At 45.1% G+C, this 25,916-nt stretch overlaps 1 protein-coding gene across 3 annotated transcripts in view; it reads right to left on the reverse strand.

Moving 5' to 3' along the window:
* TTC13 (tetratricopeptide repeat domain 13) overlaps positions 1 to 25,916 on the reverse strand; it is a 127,170-nt gene that overhangs the window by 56,976 nt on the left and 44,278 nt on the right. For all 3 annotated transcript variants that reach the window (XR_012751608.1, XM_075339522.1, XM_075339523.1), the window contains exons 10-13: positions 18,812 to 18,953; positions 10,888 to 11,062; positions 7,968 to 8,124; positions 2,791 to 2,921 (exon numbers count right to left, since the gene is read on the reverse strand). Coding sequence is in view for 2 of the 3 variants with exons in the window: in XM_075339522.1 (XP_075195637.1) it covers positions 2,791 to 2,921; positions 7,968 to 8,124; positions 10,888 to 11,062; positions 18,812 to 18,953 (605 nt within the window). In the remaining variant the exon portion in view is untranslated. The remainder of the gene's footprint in view (positions 1 to 2,790; positions 2,922 to 7,967; positions 8,125 to 10,887; positions 11,063 to 18,811; positions 18,954 to 25,916) is intronic.

Here is a 25,916-nt window from a genome sequence, read left to right on the forward strand (position 1 = left end):
GAGTTGCTGGTGAGCTCACCAGCAACCAGTGACCAGCCCCCAGCGCCGCGTGGAAGATGCTGCGCTTGGTAACTAAGGTAAATATCGAGTAACCAACCCAATATTTACCTTGGTTACCAGCGCACGGAGCTACACGTGCAGAGAACAGGGAGCAGCGCACACTGAGCGCTGGCTCCCTGCTCTCCTAGCTACAGCACACATCGGGTTAATTACCCGATGTGTCCTGCAGCTAAATGTGCACAGAGCAGGAGCCGGCACTGACCGTGAGAGCGGCGGAGGCTGGTAACAAAGGTAAATATCGGGTAACCAAGGAGACGGCTTCTTGGTTACCCGATGTTTACTGTGGTTACCAGCCTCCGCAGAAGCTGGCTCCTGCTGCCTGCACATTTAGTTGTTGCTGTCTCGCTGTCACACACAGCGATCTGTGCTTCACAGCGGGACAGCAACAACTAAAAAATTACCCAGGACATTCAGCAACAACCAACGACCTCACAGCAGGGGCCAGGTTGTTGCTGGATGTCACACACAGCAACATCGCTAGCAGCGTCACAAAAGTTGTTCGTTAGCAGCGATGTTGCTAGCGATGTTGCTTAGTGTGACGGGGCCTTTAGACTCTTTCTTCCAGTTTCAAGAAATTCAGACACACAGTACATGTCTCAGATCTTTTGTATTGAGGCATCTAATGAGTATCTGCAAAGGTACAGAGGAACAAGAAGACCTGTATATAGACATATCACCTGTCACTGGAATCTTGCCTGTTATGATAGTGGGACTGCTGAAAAGTCATCTGTAAAAACAGAATGTGCAAATCTAAAATAATCCCAGTGGCCAGAGTGAAAATTGCAAGTTTGTTGTTTTTTAATACAGATTGAGATGAAACATTGCCAACACATTTTAAAAAAATGTATTTAAAAAAACACAAAAACCTGACTTAAAAAGGTAAAATGTTTATAATAATTACATTCCATTTAAAAAGAAGAAGAAAGCTTCTGAACCTTGGAAATGAGGAAGTGGAGAAAAAAAAAAAAAAAAAAGAAAAGATGTAAACAAGAATTAAAATGTAAAATATGGGTCACACTTCTAAGTTCTAACCCAGATAAGACATATCTATCAATTGAAAACACATCTTTTCGATAATTCCTAGAATACACAGTTATGGCGCTGTAGGAAAACTGAACTCTTACTGACAGGTTTCCTCACAGATTGCATTAGACGTCCCAGCAAAATGACAGTTTGTGATTAGCTTAGAGAGTCTTCGAGCAAACAGGGGCTTGCCACCGACCATTATTCGGCCACACACAAAGTATGTATTAACCAAGCCAGGCTTAAACCATGGTTCAGCGAGGCCTGCACATTTGTTTTAAGAGAGAGATAAGGCAAAGAAATGCTGAGAATGCATGAACTCTGGCACCTCCACCGATCACAAGGGGGAATCGGAGCCCCTCGTTCCTCATTGCAGAACAGCAGCGAGGAGCAACTTGCATTGAGGGGCAGTTAAGCAGGTGTACCCTGTGAACCCCACAGAAAGCGACAACTCATTCTATTCCCACTACATTCACAGTTCTTCTCACTATGATCATATAAAGAAGAACACATGGTATGGAACTTCTCCATTCCCCATCAGTGTCTCCATGGTAGGGCCCTCCCATAATTAGAACTTATAACTTATCACCCAAGTTAAAAATTACCACTGTAGAAAAAAAAAAACCCTTAAAATACTACTCATTCAGTTGCTTCCATGTTAACTTCATGTTTGTACTCTTGTAACTGGTAACTCAGTGTGGGGCGTCTGCCAGGGAGCGACGTGATGGTGGGCGTCGCCCTGGCTGACGTTTTTGTGAGTGTCTGTGCTCTATTGGGGCAGTGTGGCGGTGGGCGTTTCTCCCTGGCCCCTGTCTCCTGGTAGTTGCTAGGCAACACGTGTAATGGGGGGTATCCTTGCAGTGTTTCTCATTGTGTAGAGACATGTTTATGGGCTAGGCCTTTTATGTGGGATGGTACTTGTCTACACCCACAGGATATTTAAGAGCGGTAAATTTCAAAAGCCCTGTGCTATAGGCCATGCCCGGACACACCATGCAGGAAGTCCATACTATACTAAAGGTAGGAGCATCTTTCTATGTACATGCTGGGATCCTTTGTGCACTTTTATACATTGTTCATTCTGACAACATTGCTCATTTATTGCAGCCTTTGGTTTCTTGACCACAGTCCCCTGATGACTAAGTGAATTAAGAAACGCGTTGGGAGGTCTAAGAACATCTTAAGGTCAGATTGTTGCCACTTGAGGGGTATTGTGAGGCTGAAGGGTCTGCCCCCCCTTCCACTGGACAACTTCTTTATTCTTTAATTACTATGGTGGGGCCTTTTTGAGGGTCCTGGTAATTGTTTTGAGTACTGCGGACTTAAGCGCAGTACATATTGGTGTGCATATTGGTGTGACAATTTAAGTCTTTTTTGTCACTTCCAATATTCTTTTGTCAAGGTGGGGGACTCTCCTACCGTGTCTATTTGCCCTATTTCGGTAATAGTAGGAGCCTATATTGGCCCTAATTATTCTAGGTTGGTTTTACAACCCTTTATGTTGTGTGGTTTAAAATTTTTGTTATAAACTATTAAAAGTTATATTTTAACTGTTACCACTGTACATGTGATACCTCATTTGCTTGGCTGGTTGTATTGTATACTCTTGTAACTTGACTTAAATCTTCTGCACAACCATTAGTGATCTCATATTTCCTAATTCTGAAGCTCCATGTCTCATCACATATACCCGCTTTTCTACATTACCTCTGTGGATTCTCTTGTTCGGTAGAAATCCAGACGTCTCATATTGCATTAAGGTGCCTAATCGATCTGCTACACAAATAAGCTCTTGGATTTCCAATTTGTAGCTTTCAAAGTTATGTGGCAAAACATCCCTGAAAAAGATAGAAATAGAAGTTAGAGATCTTCTATTACTTATATTTTTATCCCTAACCTCTCATTTTCTGCAGCCAGCTGGGCCAGGGAAAGATATGGACTGCTCAATATAATTTAACCACTCAGACTGACTGTTGAAAGTCATAAGATAGGAGAAAGACCTGGGATCTTCACTAGTGATAGGTGGACTGTAAACGTCAAAAGAACCCAAGCACCGACTCAGAGTCTGGAGTTCTTAGGGAACTCTGTGTAACGATCCGGGTCTGGCCACCAGGGTAATAAAAAATGAAATCAAAGAAAAATAAAATAAGAATAAAAGCAAGGAGCTTTATACTTCTGTAACTCTGCTTCCAGGCCACTCATCCTACTTCCGGGGCCACTCATTATTTTCATACATATGCACTGCTTTCCCGGCCCACCAGTAGTCCCAGCGTCTGTGATTGACTGCAGTCAGACAGCTCCCCCAGCCTGTGTGGCAACGTGTCTGCCTGCTACCAATCACAGGCGCTGTCTGTGTGGGTGTCTAAATTGATGTAAGACTAAAAAAAAAAAATGGCGTAGGGTCCCTCGTATTATGATACCCAGCACAAATAAAACATACGGCTACAGGCTGCAGCCCCCAGCCGTGCGCTTATCTTGCCAGTGTATCAAAATAGGAAGACCAGCATGTGTTTTTTTTTTTCTTATTTCAATAGAATAAAATAAAAAAAAAAACAAAAAAACAGCGTGTAGTCCCCCCCCCCGATATTTGATACCCAGTCATGATAAAGCTGACTGCTGATATTCACAGACTGGGGAAGCCTATTGTTTTTGGGGCCCCCTTATTCTAAATATAGCAGCCTACAGCCGCCCAGGATTGTCGCATCCATTAGATGCGACAATCCCGGAACTTTACCCGGCTCATCCAGATTGCCCTGGTGCGGTGGCAATCAGGGTAATACTAGGTTAATAACAGCTCAATGCTGCCACTAAACCCTACATTAGTCATGGCAGGTGTCTATGAGACCCCCTTTTACTAATCTGTAAGTGAAAACAAATAAATTAATTTTTTTGGTGTTTGTGTTTATTTGAAATAAAATACAAAAGACACCCTCTTTCACCCCTTTATTAACCCCCAAAAGACCCAGGTCCGACGTAATCCACCCAAGGTCCCAGGCAGATTCCAGCTCTCCTACAGGAAGAGAATGACCAGTAGCGATGAGTGGTGATGTCACTCACGTTATTTGCAGTCACAGCTGGAGGCTCCCACAGTTCTCCACCTGTGATCACAAGTAACCTGACCTCAATCGACTGAGTGACCTCACCTGAGGTCAGGTCACCTGCTATTACATGTGGCGGACTGTGGGAACCTCCAGCTGTGACCAGAAATAAACAGTGATGTCACCACTCATCGCTGCAACTCATTCTCTGCCTTAAGTCACAGCGGGCAGTCATGATCTATGGCCGCACGCTGTCACTTCAGATATAGCAAAGTTGGAATCGTCGTGGAACCTCAATTGGGTTATGTCGGACCTGGGTGTTAATAAAGAGGTGATAGAGGGTGTTTCTTTGGGGGGTATTTTATATAAAATGAAGGATTTTTTCAGTGTTTGTGTTTATTTTCCATTACAGATTAGTAATGGGCAGGGGGAATCTCAGATGCCCCCCATTACTAATCTAGGGTTTACTGGCAGCTGTGAGCTGTTACTAACCCCTTATTACCCTGATTGCCACCACACCAGGGCAATCGAGATGGGCTGGGTAAAGTTATGGGATTCTCGCATCTAATTGATGTAACAAAATTGGGTGGCTGCAGGTTGCTATTTTTAGGCTGGGCGGGCCCCAATAAATCATGGGCTTCCCCAGCATGAGAATACCTGCTCCCAGCGTTATCATGGTTGGGTATCAAAATGGGGGAGGGACCACAGTTTTTTTTAAATTATTTAAATTATTTTTATCTGTGCTGGGTATTATATAATGGGAGACCTTACATCAATTTTATTTAAATTATTTTTACATCAATCTAGAAACAGCACCTCTGATTGCTTGCAGTCAGACATGCTGTCACACAGGCTGGGGGCACTGTCTGACTGCAGCTAGAGACACCAGGACTGCCAGTGGTCAGGGGAAGTAGTGCATATGCATGAGGTTAATGAACGGCCCTTAAGTAGCGTTACTTGCTCTACTTCCCCAGTCACTTCTGCCACCATTTTTAAGTGCCCGATTCAAGTTCCTATAGACTTATATGGGGACCAGCGTCTAGACAAATATCCAGGATCAATTTTGGGCCCGAACCGGGTTTTTTTTTTTTTTTAAATAAACCCGGTTAGATCCGCCGATCCAGGGTATCAGCAAGTCTGCCCATCCCTAACCTTCACATTAATGGATCTAATGGAAGGGAAGAAAAAAAATGTAAGTATCATTATTAATTTAAAGTAAATCTATCAGCAGGCTTTTGCTACCTCATCGGAGAGCAGCATAATGTAGACAAAGAGATCCTGAATCCAACAATGTATTACTTAGATTACCGGGTGCAGCCATTCTGACACAATCAGAATTTTTAGATTTAGCCATGTAGCAGAACGGAGAGCGCTGTCCACACCAGGCTCTCTATAGAGATTGAACATTGACAGTGAGGTGTCAGAGGAGGTGGCGTGCTGGACTGTCGTGAGCGTGACAATGTAGTCCAGCAATGATAAGTCCTGCTGCTTAATCAAACAGCAAATATACAACCGATCGGAGCTTGACAAGACAGGCATCCCTGATTTCCATGTTTTAACCCTTACAGAATGCTGTCTTGAGATTACATAGCAAAAGATTGCTGACAGATTCCCTTTAAGAAACTCCAATCATCTGCATTTTAACTGGTCCCACACATTAAACTTTCAAGTATCAATCATCAATCTGTCAAAATAGCATGAACAACAGATGTAGGTAGGATGGCAAACAGATTTTTTTTCTTCCTCTTGCTTATTTAAAGCCGTCCAGTTGTCATTAATATACAGTGAATCTTCTCTAATCCTGTGTAAGAATCATACCATGTAGGGAGAGGCAGTGATGCTGGCAGGGGGCCAGAATATAATCCAAGAACAGTTATTTGCAGATCTGCTCTTCAGGCAACAAGGAAACCTACTTCAAATAGATCATAGGACAATACAAAGCTATACTGCTAAACTTACATGAAAGGGTGAAATACACAAAATCTTTAACCCTTCCCCTTCTTTATGTAAATTAGGAGTCTGCTTAACAATCTTTTAAAAAGTAGGTGTCATCTCAGATGTAATCCTGCTTAGATTGTCTGGATTGACATTGCTTCATAAGGATGCGGAGCACACATGGCAGCATCACTATGCAATATTTTTACATGTGTTAGGCTCCCTATAAGTCCGGACAGAATAACGCAGCAGAAGGACATGAAAAACTTTATATATGTATATGTCTTAGGTGATTGAACTAGATTAATTGCTAGAGGGGTATTCTGCAGGATCACAGACAAAGCAATATATGGAGTGTGACCTCCTGCTCCCTGCACCGGAATAGTAGGTCCAGAAATTCCAGACTTTACCTCATTCTACGTTAAGCCTCTCTCATAAGTCAATATGGGGTTTTTCATTATTAAAATTAATGCCTATCCCAAGGATAAGGGATACGTTTCTGATCACGGGGGGAGGCGACCGCTGTGGACCCACACCGTTCTGATGAACTACGGCTAAATGGAGCGGAGGTCGATTTTGCACACTCCCTCACCATTCATTCTAATAGGGGTGCTAAAGATTAGCTAAGTGCGGCGCTCACATTAATAGTGAATGGAGTGGTAGTGCGTATGATCGACCTTCACTTCATTCAGCTGGGGCTCCTTAAGGTCCAGTCACACTAAGCAACTTACCAGCGATCCCAACAACGATAGGGATCGCTGGTAAGTTGCTAGGAGGTTGCTGGTGAGCTGTCACACTGCGACGCTCCAGCGATCCCACCAGCAACCTGACCTGGCAGGGATCGCTGGAGCGTGGCTACACGAGTTGCTGGTGAGCTCACCAGCAACCAGTGACCAGCCCCCAGTCTCCTAGTTACAGCACACATCAGGTTAATTAACCCGATGTGTGCTGCAGCTAAATGTGCACAGAGCAGGGAGCAGCGCACACTGAGCGCTGGCTCCTTGCTCTCCTAGTTACAGCACACATCGGGTTAATTGCCTGATGTGTGCTGCAGCTAAATGTGCACAGAGCAGGGAGCAGCGCACACTGCTTAGTGCTGGCTCCTTGCTCTCCTAGTTACAGCACACATCGGGTTAATTGCCTGATGTGTGCTGCAGCTATCTGTGCACAGAGCAGGAGCCGGCAGCACAGGCAGTGAGAGCGGAGGAGGCTGGTATCAAAGGTAAATATCGGGTAACCAAGGACAGGGCTTCTTGGTTACCCGATGTTTACATTAGTTACCAGCCTCCGCAGAAGCCGGCTCCTGCTGCCTGCACATTTAGTTGTTGCTGTCTCGCTGTCACACACAGCGATCTGTGCTTCACAGCAGGACAGCAACAACTAAAAAATGGCCCAGGACATTCAGCAACAACCAACGACTTCACAGCAGGGGCCAGGTTGTTGCTGGATGTCACACACAGCAACATCGCTAGCAACGTCACAAAAGTTGTTCGTTACCAGCGATGTTGCTAGCGATGTTGCTTAGTGTGACGGGGCCTTTAGTCTGGACGGGGCCATGGAAGTCAGACCCCCAGAGATCACAAAGTTATTCCCTATTCACTGGATAGGAGATAACATTCAAACTGCAGATTTGTTAGGAGAGAGGCTGGACGAGAGCATGAAGTCTGGACCCAACATTTAGAGGTGGGGAGCAGGAGAGTAGCTATACCCTATCCAATTCATAGGGGATAACTTTTAAGCTTGAGAACACCCTTTTTTTAAAAAAAAAAAAAAACCCAAGAGTAAAAAAAAACATCAGTTCGAGAGGAAGATCTCCATTTAGGTAAATGTGCGGTCTCCCCAGAACATGTGCTGCTGTAGTTCAAAGTAAAATAACTATCAAAAGAGACTCCGGAAACACAAAGCATTTACTTTATGTGAGGTTGTAGTCCCGGCTGCTCCTCATAATCTTCAATGAGGAAGGGGAGATTTTTTGCCCAATGATCCTTGAAATTTCCAGGCAGATCAACATCAATATTATATTCTGTGACTGGTGTATCAAGATGAGAGTGCAAGTAACGGGAGTATTCTGCAAGACAGAGGGAGCAAATATAAACAAGCGTATATCCTGCTGTTATACAGTTACATTTTAAAAAGGAATATATCATTGCTATTTCATGAAATTGATGAAAAGATTTATTTAGGGAAACTTTAAAGTAATAGGAGAAAGATTTATTAATGTAATTAATAAAAACTTAACCTCTTTACGACATGAGGGCTTGTTTTTTTGCAGGACGAGTTATACTTTTGAATGGAACTAGTCATTTTACAATACAGTATAAAGAGGAAAAAAATGCAGTGAATTTGCAAAGGCTAAGTTCACATTTCCGTTGTTTTGTATCAGTCACATGCGTCTCTTGACGCATGTGACTGATGCGCTGTACAACGGATGACAAAGAACAGAATTCTTTGTCGGACTCCGTTGTGTGTGGGGGGCGGAGCACGAGGGGGCGGAGTTCGGGGGGAGTGGAGCCGAGCGGGGCCGTGGCACTGAGGACGTCAGTGCCGCAGGGACTGCAGGACAGGTGAGTGTGTGTGAGAGTGTGTGTGAGTGAGTGTGTGTGTATACATGCTGAATGCGGGAGGGGGCGGAGCTGAGAGGGGGGCGGGGCCAGGCGCTGAAGATGTCAGTGGCAGTGCTGCGGTCTGCATGGCTGGGGACAGGTGAGTGTATGTGTGAGTGAGTGTTGTGAGTGTGAGTGTGTGTGTGCACACATGCGGAGTGCGGGAGGGGGCGGAGCCGAGCGGGAGCGGAGCCGAGCAGGGCCAGACGAGGGTGTCAGTGGCAGTGCTGGTCTGCATGGCTGGGGACTGGTGTGTGTGTGTGTGTGTGTTTGTACACACATGTGCGGAGTGCGGGAGGGGTCGGGGCCGAGCGGGGAAGTGTTGGCCTCCCTGCACACGTAACCAGACTAAATATCGGGTAACAGCAAAGCACCCGATATTTACCTTGGTTACCCGATATTTACCTTGGTTACGGGCGTACACCTCTTAGCGCCGGCTCCTTGCACCGTAACCAGGGTAAATATCGGGTAATCAACCAAAGCTGGTTACGTGTGCAGGGAGCCAGAGAGCATGCGCAGCGAAATCCGACGGATCACGCTGCTCAAAAAACGTTACAGGCTGCGTTCCTCCCGCCCTGATCAGTCACTGATCAGTCGGGCGGAGGGTGCAACGCAGCATCATCAGTCACAATCCGCTGCTCATACAAGTCTATGGGAACAACGGAATCCAATAAATGGATTCCGTTGTTTACCAGAGCAGCGGATTGTGACTGATACATTTTAGCGGAAATGTGAACTTAGCCAAAGAAAGTGCAACTCCACAACTGTTTTTTTTTTCTATTTACCATGTGCACCACATAGCAAAACTGACCTATCAGTCTCCACTCTCTCTCTCCAGGTGAGTGGGGGTATGTAGAGATAGATAGATAGATAGGAGCTGTTTGATGGCTTATTTTTTGTGCCATGAACTGATATTTTTACGGATACCATTTTATGGGAAGGTTTTGCTCGCCTCTTATTGTATTTTAGGCAAAGTTACGACGGCCAAAAAACCCCGGAATGCCAGCATTGTTTTATTATTTTTTTTTTTGTTACTTTGCTTACTGATCGGATTAATTTATTATATAATTTCATAGATTGGACATTTCTGAATGCAGATACGAAAGATGTACGGTATATTTTTTGTTTTATTTTCAATGGGGCAAGAGGGCTGGTTTGAACTTGTGGGGAATTTGGGGTTTTTTTTCCACATTTTTTTTCTAGCTTTTCATTTGTATTTGCTAGTCTCCTTAAGGGACTTGATGTGGTGATAGTTTCTGCGGCACCACGCGATCATGTCTCGGGTCTGTCGATAGGGACGGAGAATAACACGCTCCCCGACCGCGTGTGTAAAATTTCCCTGTCAGACTGACAGCGGTATTTAGCTGGTTAATAGCCACAGATGGATCTCTGTTAAACCTTATGGCTGGTAGAGGCACATGTCGGCTGATTAGATCAGCCAACAAGTGTAAGGAAACAAGCGGGCTTGAGTGCCAGCCTGGATCAAAGCAAAGGCAAGACTTATGACGTACACTGGTACGTCATAAGTCTTGCCTTTGCATAGGTCCTGAAGAGGTTAAAGTGTACTCGTTTTAACTTTTAGGTCATAAATCTATAATATACATGAAAATAAGCAATTTTGTAACATATGTTATCAGTAACAGCTCTCATTTTTTATATCAGTAATGGTAAAGTCTTCACTGAACACAGATTTTACCTCAGAATTGAGGATGTTGATAATGACTGATCAATTCTGCTGCGAAAGAAGCAGATTACTCTGACAAGATAAATTACAAAGTTGCTTATTTTCATGTGCACTAATGATTTCTGAAATAAAAATTAAAGTAATGGTTACACGTTAACTGGGTTTATGCCTCATAAAGACAACAGAATCACTAGTCGGATAGAAAAGGAGCTTGGGGTCTGGTTCATGAAAGTCTGCCAGCACATTCACTTTAGTGAGAGAACTAATATTCATTAAAAAAAGCGATATTTTATCAGTCTATACAACTTGAATAGTAATAAAGTCAAATTCTTATAACAACATGACAGTTATTCAGTGCTTAAAATGCAAGAACAGCAGATTATAAGACTACTCTATGAAAACAACAAATAGGTACAGTCACACTTTATGTTAGGTATTCATGATCTGCCATCGGTATGTTATTTTTCTTATCTTTGGTGGTCCAGTAGTCCAGAGAACTTCTGGATTCATAGCTGGAATGAACCCTGGTTCTCATGACACTTACCTCTTAGATACTTCACCTTTAAGTATTCCTGACTCGCTTTCTGACCAGGCATTGGGTCATTTAACATCACTTTGGTCTGAGCTTTAATTCCTTCATAAAAGTGGCCCATAGAGACATGGCTGAGTCCTTTCATGTACTGGCACACTTCATTATATGGCTCCAGCTGAAGACATCTCTACAAACAGGAAAAATGCAATTGTAAGGCCTACACACACATTTGCAGGGGGTTTTTTTTCTATGAAGTAGTAGTAATTTTAGTTTGGTTATTCAATAGGGTATCCATGTCCGTTATTATTGGCGTGGGCTTGAGATCCGTTTGTGTCAAGATTTTGCGGTGCAAATAGTTTCTTCACAGAGTTAGATAGCAAGGACAACAGTGTAAAACAGGAGAACTGGATGGCTGGCTGAGAGGATGTGGACATGGGGTCTAAAGTGTTAAGTTTCTTGTAGAGAGCCATGAGATGCTCTCCTAAGAAATTGAATATACAAAAAGCCTCTGCAGAGCGGAAGAGAGGAACGGAGCAGGAGTCTACGCCAACTTGGCCCTCTCCACATGGAGAAACTTTACCCTAAGAACACTTGTTAAAGGCCTCTTATGCAGCCAACTAGTTGTCCTGTAGGATATACAGCCCAACCAAAAACTGAGATGTGTTAAGATCCTTTAGAAAGTGTTGATATTGACTTTTAGGGTGACTTCTTCAAGCAGGTGGCACTAACTTTCTCACACTCTTCCGCTTTGAAGAGTCTAAAGGCCCCGTTACACGCAACGACATCGCTAAAGAGATATCGCTGAGGTCACGGAATTTGTGACGCACATCCGGTGTAGTTAGCGACGTCGTTGCGTGTGACACCTACAAGCATCCGCTAACGATCCGAAAAACGGCAAAAATCGTTGATTGTTGACATATCGTTCCTTTTCCCAAATATCGTTGCTCATTTTGGATGCAGGTTGTTCGTCGTTCCTGAGGCAGCACACATCGCTACATGTGACACCCCAGGAACGACGAACAGCATTCCTGTGTCCTCCGGCAACGATGTGGGAGTGACATTAATGCGGCTGCTCTCTGCCCCTCCTCTTCTATTGGTGACCCGCTGTGTGACGTCGCACGAACTTCCCCCTTAAAAATGTTTGTTCGCCGGCCACAGCGACGTCGTTCAGAAGATATGTGCATGTGACGCGTACTAGCGATATTGTTCGCCACAGGCAGCGATTTGCCCCTGACGCATGCACGACAGGGGCGGGTGCGATAGCTAGCGACATCGCTAGCGATGTCGCAGCGTGTAAAGCGGCCTTAAGGGGGCGAACTGCATAGCCCATAAGTCTCCCTACGACAATTTGGTGCTTCAGAAAGAAAAAGCAGATTCTATTTGCTTACATAAATTGCAGAAATCACTCCACTGTCCATGTATGAGAGGATGGTAATACTGAGCTGCTATACACTTTCCTAACACTTGTAGCTTCTTACCTGTATTTATATTGATTTTTTTGTCTTACGCATGTAATACGGAGCCTAGGCAAGAAAAGAAATAAAACCACACACTTGCATGACATATGGAATCCTAAAATTTTCTGTATGAAAACCAGACTGATTTTTTTGATAAACAGATGTGAGTGAACCCTAGGAAACGAAACTGGAGTATAGGAACAGGTGAGAAACTACTGTAATCCCCCCAAGAAGCCCAAACTTGTCAACAATATTGCTCAGGGCTCTGTGATTCTCATTAACCACGTAAAAAACGGATTTTTGTGTACTCACCGTAAATTCATTTTCTCTTAGCCATCATTGGGGGACACAGAACCATGGGTGTTATGCTGCCTATCCATAGGAGGACACTAAGTAGATGCAAAAGCATAGCTCCTCCTCTGCAGTATACACCCCCTGGCCGGGCCAGGCAACCTCAGTTTTAGTACACAAGCAGTAGGAGAAAAAAAAAAACAGTAAAAACTTCTCAACAGAGGAACATGAGAAAAGAAGACTCATAACCAAATAAGGTACTGAGAGAACCAAGGTCCAACAGGGCAACAGGGTGGGTGCTGTGTCCCCCAATGATGGCTAAGAGAAAACGATTTTACGGTGAGTACACAAAAATCCGTTTTTCTCTGACGCCTCATTGGAGGACACAGGACCATGGGACGTCCCAAAGCAGTCCATGGGTGGGAAACATAAAAGAAGACAACACAACCCAAGGACTAGGAACCAGTCCCAGACAGCCTGGAGCGCCTACTGAGAGAGGTGCTCTACTGCCGTTTGCAGAATTTTCCTACCCAGATTTGCCTCAGTTGAAACCTGGGTATGGACTCTGTAATGCTTTGAAAACTTATGTAGGCTAGACCAGGTCGCAGCCTTACACACCTGTTCCACTGAAGCCTGATGCCGAATGGCCCACGAAGCGCCAACTGCTCGCGTGGAATGAGCCCGCAGCCAACTAGGAATGGGCTTGAGTTGCAAGCAGTAGACTTCCTGGATCGCAGAGCGAATCCAGCGAGCCAGAGTCACCTTTGAAGCTGCCTGTCCCTTCTTAGGCCCCTCAGGAATGACGAACAAAGAGTCCGTTTTCCTAAAGAGGGTTGTCCTGGATATGTAATATCTGAGAGCTCTGACAAGGGCTAACAAATGCAGAGACCTTTCCACCCTATGAACCGGGTGTGGACAAAAGGAAGGCAGAACAATGTCCTCGTTCAAATGAAACGGGGTAAGAACCTTTGGAAGGAAATCCAGAAGGGGGCGCAGAACCACCTTGTCCTGGTGAAAGATCAGGAAAGGCTCGCGGCAAGAGAGTGCTGCTAGCTCCGAAACCCGTCTGATGGACGTAATTGCCACCAGGAATGTTACCTTCCAGGACAGAAGAGCAAGGGAGGATTCCTTGAGGGGTTCAAAGGGAGACCTCTGGAGACCGTCCAGAATGAGGTTGAGGTCCCATTGTTCCAGCGGCCGTTTGATCGGGGGAACTAGATGGAAAACGCCCTGGAAGAAGGTCTTGACTTGCGGTTTTTGAGCCAGGCGGCAGTGGTAGAAGATTGACAGCGCTGAGACATGCCCTTTAAGAGAACTGAGAGCCAACCCTGCTTGCAAGCCAGACTGTAGAAAGTCGAGAATTCTGGGGATGGCCAGAGGCATAGGCTGGACGTTAGTTTCCCTGCACCATGAAAGGAAGATTTTCCACGTACGGTGGTAAATGCAGGATGAAGCAGGCTTTCGGGTGCTGATCATGGTGGAAATAACCGCGGGGGAGAATCCCGCTCTTGTTAATACCCAGGTCTCAATGGCCATGCCGTCAGCTTCAGGGCTCTGGAGTTCTGATGGGAAATGGGCCCTTGGGTCAGCAAGTCTGGGATGTCTGGAAGGCGCCACGGTGCGTCTGTGAGCATTTGTACTAATTCGGCGTACCAGGCGCGCCTTGGCCAGTGCGGTGCTATCAGTGTCACCGGGACTCCCTCTGCCTTGATCTTCCTGATTACCCGCGGCAGCAGGGGTAGAGGTGGAAATATGTAAGGCAGGCGGAATTGGTGCCAGGAGCAGACTAGAGCATCCGCGCCGATGGACTGCGGGTCGCGTGACCTGGCTATGAACGCGGGTACTTTTGCATTCAACCTTGAGGCCATTAGGTCCACGTCTGGTGTGCCCCAGCGAGTGCAGATGTGTAGAAACACATCTGGGTGGAGAGACCATACTCCGGCGGCCAGGCCTTGGCGACTTAGAAAGTCTGCTGCCAAGTTCTCTAACCCCGGTATGTGTACCGCTGATATCACTGATCCCGACGATTCAGCCCAGCTGAGGATCTTGTGGACCTCGAGATAAGCCGCTTTGCTGCGTGTGCCCCCCCTGCCAATTGATATAGGCTACAGCTGTCACATTGTCAGATTGGACTCGAATCTGACGACCCGCTAGCAGAGGGCAGAACGCTCTGAGCACGAGGAAGATCGCGCGGAGTTCCAGGATGTTTATGGGTAGGAAAGACTCCTGGGACGTCCAACGTCCTTGAGCAGTGTGGTGCCGGTACACTGCTCCCCAGCCTAGGAGGCTGGCGTCCGTGGCCAGGACCAGCCAGTTCACTGGGAGAAAAGATCTCCCCTTCGATAGGGATGAGGACCGAAGCCACCAGCGGAGTGCATGCCTGACTGAAGGCGTCAGGTGAAGGATGTCTGTCCAGGGAGAAGGGGCTCTTGTCCCAGGCCGCTAAAAGGGCTAGCTGCAGTGGGCGGAGGTGCAGTTGAGCAAAGGGTACTGCTTCCATAGCTGCCACCATCCTGCCGAGCACTTTCATGCTGAATCGAATGGAGCGAGACGGAGGACGTAGAAGGCAGCGTACCGCTCGTTGAAGAGCGATCGCCTTGTCCTGAGGGAGAAGGATCAAGCCCCGACGGGTGTCCAGGGACATGCCCAGGAAGGTGATGGATCGCGATAGGATCGGGGATGATTTGTCCAGATTCACTAGCCACCCTAAGCGGGATAGGGTGTCCACAGTGATCTGTACGCTGGTTGAGCAGTCGCGGAAGGAGGGGGCCTTGATGAGGAGGTCGTCCAAGTAAGGGAGAACGACTACTCCCCGGGCGTGAAGGACGCTCATGGCGGCCACCATGACTTTGGTGAAGACCCTTGGTGCGGTGGCAAGGCCGAAGGGTAGAGCTACGAATTGAAAGTGGGAGTCCTGAATTGCGAAGCGGAGGAACTTTTGGTGATCTGGGGCGATGGGTATGTGCAGGTACGCGTCCCTTGATGTCTATGGAGGCGAGGAATTCCCCTTCGACCATGGATGCAATAATGGACCTTAGGGACTCCATTCTGAATCTCCGTACGTGCACGTTTGTTTAGGTGTTTGAGGTCCAGGATGGGTCGAACTGACCCATCCTTTTTGGGGACCACAAAGAGGTTGGAATAAAAAACCCCGAACTTCTCGTTGTCTGGGACAGGTATTATCACTCCTGCTGTTTGGAGCGAGTGGATTGCTGAGAAAAAAGCTTTGCGTTGTTTTCGAGTTTTTGGGGGGTTTGAGAGAAAGAACCGACTCGGGGGTCGGGTCCGAAATTCTATGTGGTAACCGGAAGACACAAGGTCTCGCACCCATTTGTCGTCTGAGGCGGCAGCCCAGATGTGTTGAAAGAGCCGCAGATGACCTCCTACAATGAGTGTGTCTTACGGGGTGTCGAAGGAGTCATGAGGGGGGAAAACATCGTGGCCGAGTCTCCCTAGTCCTGGACTGTTTCGGTCTAGGCTGCCATGACGAAGTGGGTTTCGGGGAGGGCTGAGAAGGTCGGTCCCTGCGTAGTCCGCGGCTGGTGGCGGGGACAGCACGGGATGTCGACCAACCAAATGAGTTCCGAAAGGAGCGGAACGAGGACTGGACGTCGTGAAGGACGTCCTGGACTTCAGCTGGGGGAGGGAGGTACTCTTTCCTCCCGTGGCGTCAGAAATGAGCTTGTCCAGACGTTCACCAAACAATCGGTCTGGAAAAAAGGGAAGGCCCGTGAGAGACTTCTTGGATGCAGAGTCCGCTCGCCATTGTCGGAGCCAGAGAGCTCTACGGATGGCTACGGTATTTGAGGCGGCAAACGCTGCGCAGGTAGCAGCGTTCATGGAGGCCTGCATGAGGTACTTCGCCGCAGCGGCAATTTGAGCTGTTACCTCTGTAAAAGGTATTAGTGAACTGGGATTCCTCAAGCGAAGTGTTAAGGGATTCTGCCCAGACTGAGATCACCTTTGCGACCCACACAGCGGCAAAGGAGGGCGAGAGGGAGGAACCCGCAGCCTCAAAAGCAGAGCGGGCGAGGTGCTCCACCTGTCTGTCTGTCGGGTCCTTGATGGAGGAACCAATGGGTAAAGACAGGAGCGTCTTTGTGGTAAGGCGGAGACAGGGGAGGGGGGGGGGGTCGACCGAGGGCGGATCGGCCCAGCCCTTAGGGGCAGGTGAGGCAAAAGGGTACCGGGACTCCATGAGTTTTCGGTTACCGAAGCGCCTGTCAGGCTTCTCCCTTTGCTTTGTGAGGATATCCTGAAACTCTGGGTGATCAGCGAAAACCTTTTGGGGTTTCCTTGCCCTCTTAAAGGAGACCGCATGGTCAGTGGTAGTGGATGGGGGGTCCTCCACATGCAGAGTTTGGTTGATTGCTGCCATAAGGGAGTCTATTGCAGTTTGATCATCTGGGGAGGCTGAAACCAAGGAATCCTCTTGGTATAAACAGCATTCTCCCTCCTCCATCTCTTCAGAAGCCGTGGAACGTGTGGGAGAGCCTGCCCTGTGTGCTCTCGAGGGAGACACCCGGCCGTGTGCTCTTTTCCTGATCCCTGCAACCGGTGAAGCATGTGCCCGGATTACCTCTTTAGGATCCTCCATAGGGGTATCCTCAGGCTGCGTTACGTCCAGGGACCCAGAAGGGTGTGGAGGACAACATTGCATAGCCAGCACCAGGTTCTGTGACAGTTTTCCCATGGATTGGGACAGAAACTGTGCCCATTCCGGTGGGCTGGGAGCCCTAGGCTCTAGGCTGATGGTTGCGGCGGTGGTGGCAGGGGGGTCTTGGGGGGCTATAGGGGCACAGGACTCACAGAGAGAAGAGGTGTGTTTACGTGGTAGCTCAGTGTGGCAGACAGTGCAGGCTGAATAATAGACTATGTGGGCCTTAGCACTCCTAGTGCCCTGAGAACTCTGCATGTTCCTAATAGGGGTATGCCAGAAGGGGGAGCAATGCTCAGCAGAGCTACAAGTGAAGCAAGCACCTCACCAGAATCAGCCGATGGCCCTGTCCTCAGGAAGGATGAAGCTCTATGGAGATCTTCACACGCTTTCCTGGGGGGGCGGGGGGGGCAGGGCTTAGCGCTAAAAGAGTGCGAAGATGAAGTCAGTGTGCCCCCCCCTGCTGTGGGTAGTAAAAAAACGGCGGGAAGGGAACTTCTGATAGTTTTCCTCCCTCTCCGTCCAGTCAGCACACAGCTTGTCACTGGTGGTTATCAGCCGGCTTTTCTGCTAGAGCAAATAAACAGAGCAAATAAACAGCGTGAGTCCCTGAGCCCTGGGCACTCCCCCTGCCACCAGGAAATTATCTGCAGGACTTTCTGCAAACAGGAGTGACTTCCCCCCTACTCCAGCCAGCAAGCTAGAGAAAAGTTAACACTGTGTGTGCAGGATCCTTGGGGCTCTCCTCCTTGCACTCAGCAAGGGACTTTCTCATAATAAATACTGTAAATATCCTGGGAGCCTTCCCTGCAGCGTCTTTTCTCCCTTTGTTTGGGAAACCAGTCAGGGGGGATCTCACCTTAAAACACTGCTTCAGTCCAGGCAGTGAAAATAGCAGAGTCAGCTTGCTGTGTCCGGTCACACCGGTGCCATATTCAACTCAGAGCCTGCAAAGAGGGGCTGAGGAATTGGGCTATAGGAGCACAGGCCTCTACCCTGGGCTTTGGAAAATCGGTGTCTGTGTCCAGCCCAGGATACAGCGTCGCAGGAGGGGGTACGTGGAGGCGACACTCCACGTTCCCGCCCGTTGATGGTAGTGGGAGATCAGTCCCAAAAGGAAACCGTCGCCCTCAAAAAATAACAAACCTTGAAAGGAAGTGCCTCCTACAGACACTAAGCTAAAACTGGGGTTGCCTGGCCCGGCCAGGGGGTGTATACTGCAGAGTAGGAGTTATGCTTTTGCATCTACTTAGTGTCCTCCTATGGATAGGCAGCATAACACCCATGGTCCTGTGTCCCCCAATGAGGCGTCAGAGAAATGACAGCCACCTGGACCTCAGAAAAAAAAAATACCCTAGGTTTTTCAAAGATTAGGCAAACAAAAATATAAGAGAAGGGTTAAGTGTGTCTGGGAAAACTTGCATTCACTTAAGAAAGGCTTAGTGATTTTATTACTAAAATTAGGATCTGTAATTAAGGAAATTAATGAATACGTGCTTATACAGAGTTTTCAAAATTCTTGCAGACTCACCTTAAAGTTTGTCAGTGCCTCGTGCAGGCTGCCGTGGTGGTAAAGCATTATCCCCCTTAACTGAAGGGTCTGCACATGATTCTGATTCAGCATTAGTGCTTTCTGGAAATTCTCCATGGCCGCTTCAAAATTACCAAGCTCCCTAAAATCAAAACATGTACCAAATTATATGACCCCATTGTAAACAATAATTCTGTCTCATCTTTCTTTAGGGGGCTGCAATTGTTCCAATATTACATTTATTTCTATACTATACATAGTTCAATTTCTGTATGTGAACTGCTTGAAAATTATTATTATTATTATTATTATTATTATAACTGTACATTCTGCGCTGAGGCGGATATGTGTACAGGAGACTCAGGAGCAGAGGTCCCTCCTCACATGTCTAAGGCCCTGTGGCAAACTGCACTTTTTGCCGCGGATTTGCAGAGTTTTTTTGCTGCAGAAAAGGTGCGGTTTTTGTTCATAACCTTTCTGCAGTCCTTCCCCAGCAAAATCGATGGAAAATAAAAAATGCTGTGCGCACACTGTGGTTTTTTTCCTATAGGTTTTGTTGCAGAATTTCTGCAGCTTTTCTGCAGCAAAAAAGAAGTAGCACGTCACTGCTTTTCCGCAGGTATCTGCGTTTTTTGCCATAGATAAATGGTAAAAAACCACAGGGACCAACCCGCAAAAAAACGCAGTAAAATTCCGGGTGTGTTTTTGCCATGGGTGCGGTAATTCTGCCAGAGGGTTTGGACTTTTCTTAAGAAAAAGTCATTTCCCAGTCAGCACAGGGCCTAACGTGGGCTAAATTACCGTATTTTTCGCTTTATAAAACGCACTTTTGTTCCACTGTATATTACATTTACATATATATATATATATATATATATATATATATATATATATATATATATATATAATATATATATAATATAATATAATATAATATACAGTGGAACCTTGGCTAACGAGAACAATCTGTTCTGGAAGTGTGCTTGTTAACCAAGTTACTCGTTCAGCAAAGCAAGATTTCCCATAGGAAATCATTGCAATGCAGACAATTCGTTCCACAACTTGTTAAATGTCCCATCCTGGTCCGCTATTGTGCCATTTTACACACGCGCAAACACACACACATATTATGCGCACCTTACTTTCTGTTCCTTCGCCGGTCTCCTGGGACTTGCTGTTCGTGGGACGGGATATGTATCGGATAACCATCACGACGAGGGATGTGTGTGTGTGTGTGTATAATACTGGTACATTGGTCTGTACTGTGTGTATTATATATATATACACGCATACATACATACACACACATACATATATACACACATATATATACATACATACACACACACACACACACATACATACATACATACATACATACATACATACATACATATATATACACACACACAGACACACAGTACAGACCAATATACCAGTGTGATATATATATATATATATATATATATATATATATATATATATACACACACACACACACACACACACACACACACGGTTAATATGCTGTCTGACCTGTCTGAGGTGCAGCTATTGGTCATCAAAAAAACAACAAAACAGAGCCACTGGTTTCAAGTCATAGTAGTTTGCATGGAGTGACTACAGTCACCACTCACTATACTGTGAGAGCGGCTCAAAGTATGTCCTGATGCTTTGATAACTCGTTCAGCATAGATAAGCTACAAATCCAACAATCAAAGTGCCTGATGTACTTACAGCCGCTGCTTAAAGTATACGGAGAAATGTTCCTTACAGTGACTGTAGTCACTCCATGCACACCCCCATGACTCAAAGCCAGTGGAGGAAGTATCTTGGTATACAGTCATGGCCAAAAGTTTTGAGAATGCTACAAATATTAATTTTTACAAAGTCTACTGCTTAAGTTTTTCTAATGGCAATTTGCATATACTCCAGAATGTCATAAAGAGTGATCAGCTTAACAGCAATTACTTGCAAAGTCAATATTGGCTAAAAAAATGAACTTTAACCCCCAAAACACATTTCGACATCATTGCATTCCTGCCTTAAAAGGAGCAGCTAACATTGTTTTAGTGATTGTTCCATTAACACAGGTGTGGGTGTTGATGAGGATAGGGCTGGCGATCAATCAGTCATGATTAAGTAAGAATGACACCACTGGACACTTTAAAAGGAGGCTGGTGCTTGGTATCATTGTTTCTCTTCAGTTAACCATGGTTATCTCTAAAGAAACACGTGCAGCCATCATTGCTCTGCACAAAAATAGCCTAACAGGGAAGAGTATCGCAGCTACAAAGATTGCACCTCAGTCAACAATCTATCGCATCATCAAGAACTTCAAGGAGAGAGCTTCCATTGTTGCCAAAAAGGCTCCTGGGCACCCAAGAAGGACCAGCAAACGCCAGGACCGTATCTTAAAACGGTTTCAGCTTCGGGATCGGACTACTAGCAGTGCCGAGCTAGCTCAGCAATAGCAGCAGACTGGTGTGAGTGCTTCTGCACGCACTGTAAGGCAGAGACTCTTTGAGCAAGGCCTGGTTTCAAGGAGGGTAGCAAAGAAGCCACTTCTCTCCAGAAAAAACATCAGGGACCGACTGATATTCTACAAAAGGTACAGGGAGTGGACTGCTGAGGACTGGGGTAAAGTCATTTTCTCAGATGAATCCCCTTTTCGATTGTTTGGGACATCTGGAATACAGCTTATTAGGAGAAGAAGAGGTGAGCGCTACCACCAGTCTTGTCTCATGCCAACTGTTAAGCATCCTGAAACGATTCATGTGTGGAGTTGCTTCTCAGCCAAGGGAATCGACTCACTCACAGTCTTGCCTAAAAACACAGCCATGAATAAAGAATAGTACCAGAATGTCCTCCAAGAGCAACTTCTCCCAACTGTCCAAGAGCAGTTTGGCGCCCAACAATGCCTTTTCCAGCATGATGGAGCTCCTTGCCATAAAGCAAAGGTGATCACTAAATGGCTCATGGAACAAAACAGAGATTTTGGGTCCATGTCCTGGAAACTCCCCAGATCTTATTCCCATTGAGAACTTGTGGGCAATCATCAAGAGACGGGTGGACAAACAAAAACCAACAAATTCTGGCAAAATGCAAGCATTGCTTATGCAAGAATGGACAGCTATCAGTCAGGATTTGATCCAGAAGTTGATTGAGAGCATGCCAGGGAGAATTGCAGAGGTCCTGAAGAAGAAGGGTCAACATTGCAAATATTGACTTGCTGCATTAACTCATTCTAACTGTCAATATAACCTTTTGGTACTCATAATATGATTGCAATTATATTTCTGTATGTGATGTAAACATCAGACAAACACAATTAAAAACCAGAGGGCAACAGATCATGTGAAAATATAATTTTGGTGTCATTCTCAAAACTTTTGGCCATGACTGTACTCTTGGTAGCTGCACTTTCAGGAAAAGGCAGAATTGAAACATTAACAACTTTAAATAAAAGGGAAAAAAATAAAAATGCAATTTTGTTATTGCCATATTCATTCCGATTTAAAGAATCGGATTTACGGATCATTTTTACCATACAATGAACACAGTAAAAACAAAATACCCTCCAAAATTACATAATCGCATATTTTTCACCATTTCACCCCAATTGGAATTTATTTTTTTAAAACACTTATTCGATATATTGCACAGTAAAATGAATAGGATCATTTCAAAACCGCAACTTGTGCCGCAAAAAAAAACCCCAAAATCCCTCATGCGGCTACATCAATGGAAAAATGATAAATTTATGGCTTTTAGAAGAGAGGTAAAAATTAAATTTAAAAAAAAAAAAAAAAAAGCAACAAATTGCCCAGAAGGGTTAATTGAGAATCCAGGTTTTTGCTAAAACTCAACTCCTGAGATCTGACAGGTCTTCTCTGGATTTGTATACCCAGAGAAAAAATTTTTTTTGCTGCTCCCAATGATTTTAAGTCTTTAATTAACTGATATTTAAAAAAAATACTTCCATTTCCAGATGAGGTAATTTGCTATGTGAGGTCATGTTTAGGGCCTGCTCTAGCGATGTCCCCTATACCGATCACGTAGTTAAGTAACTCATAGACACAGCCCAGTAAAGGCGAATTAGTGACAATGGCTTATAAGGGAATTGTGTATTACAGAGGCGACAAGCAGGAGAAGCACAGTGAGGTCTGCACCATGCCATACATGTAACAAATAGGGATGATTGAATACTTCAGAAAATATTCGCAAAGCCGAATAATCGAATACCTCACCGCTATTCGACTATTCGATGCGCAATGTAAGTCTATGGGAAGGTCGAATAGTTACGAACACTTGTTATTCGGGTTTCCCATAGATTTACATTGTGCGTCGAATATTTGCGAATACTTGAATAGCGGCGAGGTATTCAGAAAATATTCGCGAAGCCAGATAATCGAAGTATTCGATCATCCCTATAACGAATGATGTCGCATCAGCATGAATCTTCGTCTACAGAGATATCAAGCACCATCAGCCAAGTGTAAGCAACAGCGATTGTGAGAGAATTTACTTACTATGGCCCCGATTCATCAAAGTGATTATGCCAAAATTCAGACTGCAGAAAAATATTAGCTATTTTTGGCGCTTTGGCATCAACTTCACCAAAAAGTGTAGGAGTATGACGCCAAATCTTTTCTAACTCATAACGAGCTGTGGCGTTCCTTATACCACAATTGGAGTCAGATATGTGGAGAGGCGCACAGAGTATATGCCACTTGTCAGATGCACCCCCATTTCTAGATGGACGTGAACATTGTTGTTCTTGATAATTTGGGGCCTGTGTATTTATCAGCACCCCAAATTCAGAAAAATGTGTTTATTATGGAATCTAAGAAGCACTTTTTACAGGAAATGCTGCACTGAAACGATGCTAACAGAAGCTGACAATTAACCCATCACCTCTCTATAGAGGTCCCTGGAACACTTTATTGACTGACCCTCAGCACATTTACACCATCAGGGAAGTTTCAGTTGGTATAGTTTTTTTTTCTGATGATGTGTGTTCTACTGTTGAAAAAAATACAATACTATCTGTTCATAATTTGCAGAGATGGTCAGTGAGTACAACATAAACGTCATCCTCCATGACAGAAGTCACTGATGTATGTCAATTAACCCTTTCACGACCGGCCAATTTTTCTCTTTCCGTTTTTTTTTTTTCGCCATTCTTCTTCCGAGAGACGTAACTTTTTTTTATTTTTCAGTCAATATGGTTATGTGAGGGCTCATTTTTTGCGAAACGAGCTGTACTTTTAAATGAAACCATAAGTTTTACCATATAGTGTACTGGAAAACAGCAATAAAAAAATCTAAATGCAGAAAAATTGCAAAAAAAATGTGATAGCAGTATTGTTTTTGAGATATTTTATTCTCAGTGTTCGCTATATGGTAAAACTGACGTGTGGATGTGATGCCTGAGTTCGCAGACAGAAAACATGTATAGGTTTACTTTTATGTAAAGGGTTAAAAAAAAAAAAAAAAAATCTGAAATTTGTCCAAAAAAAAAAGTGGCGCATGTTTTAAACCATATTCCGTGACCTGTAGCATTCTCATTTTTCGGGATCTATGGCTCAGTGTTGGCTTATTTTTTGCATCTCAAGCTGCCGTTTTTAACGGTACCATTTTTCCGCAGGTGCTGCGTTTTGATCGCATTTAGTGCAAAATTTGTGGTGACCAAAAAAAGTAATTTTGGCATTTGTTTTTGTTTTTTTTTTGCTGCTACGCCGTTTACCAATAAATGCCTATAAAACTACCCAGAAGAACATCCAAATTATTTCAAATCAAAATAAATCTTTATTACAAAAAAACGCCACAAATACACAGCATTTTAGAATGTAGAAATAAGTATATGGCACATGAAAAAATTGAGTCATACAATATGCACAGCTGCCAGCGTAAATTTTAAACCATTATAGGTAATTATATGGAAGTTGACAGTGTGCAAAAAATATTTATAATCACCCAACAGTGGGAATAAGGGCTCTTCTCCACTTGCGTTTACAAATTCACAGCGACACTCTGAGTCTGACAATGAGTCAAGTGTCCTGCGTGTGGTCTGCGTACGGTGTGTGTTTTTTTCCTCACATAGCATCCGTATGACATGTGAGCGTCATGCGGGTGCTATGTGAGTGTTTATGCATACCGCGTCAGACTGGCTACCGGAGGAATCTCCAGTAATACCAGGCCTGGCCGCGGTTACCTGCACTGAACCCCGGAGCTGTCACCTGAGCTCCAGAGATCAGCCCGGTCTGTTTGCAGCTGTGCTGACCTGAACAGCAATCGCCGGGGAATCAATCACTCGGCGCTCGCTGTTCAGGCTGCACTCTGGAGCTCAGGTTACAGGTCCGGAGTTCAGTGCATGTAACCGTGGCCAGGCCTGGTATTACTGAAGATTCCTCCAGTAGCCAGTCTGACGCGGTATGCAAGTGTCAAGGATCCATGTGACATGCGCATGCCACCCGGATTCTGATTTTTTTTCTCGCTCCCATAGGATTGCATGGGGGAGCGAGAGCTGAGACTCGGTGAAATCGCATGCTGCGATTTCACCTAGAGCACGAGACGTGCCGTAAAACATTTAGCAAGAGGACACGGCCTCATTGATTAACACTGGTGCGAATGCGATCCGATTTTCTATCAGATCGCACTCGCACATAGAAATCGCAAGTGGAGAAGAGCCCTAATGAACATATCAGATATTACCTGTGCCAAAAAAATGAATGGTAAAACCTACATAGTAAGATGACATAAGCATAATATGATAGCAATGTGAAACAATGTAAAAATTAATAAGATGGCAGATGAATAAAAAATAATAGATATGTCAGGAAAGACCTGATACAAAAGTAGCTAAACTGCCAAATGCCAATAGATGATTGTACCACATTGCTACATACTAATAAAACCTTACCAATGAGACACCCTGACGCGTTTCGCCGTGGCTTTTTCCAAGGGCATATGTTGCCGTTTACCAATCAGATTAATTGATTTTATATTTTGATACATCGGGCATTTCTGAACGCAGCGATACCAAATGTGTATATTTTGTTAACCCTTTAACCCTAACCCAGTGGGGCAAAAGGGGAGTGAT

Source organism: Anomaloglossus baeobatrachus, chromosome 3 (assembly GCF_048569485.1).
Source record: "Anomaloglossus baeobatrachus isolate aAnoBae1 chromosome 3, aAnoBae1.hap1, whole genome shotgun sequence".
NCBI classification, from domain to species: domain Eukaryota; kingdom Metazoa; phylum Chordata; class Amphibia; order Anura; family Aromobatidae; genus Anomaloglossus; species Anomaloglossus baeobatrachus.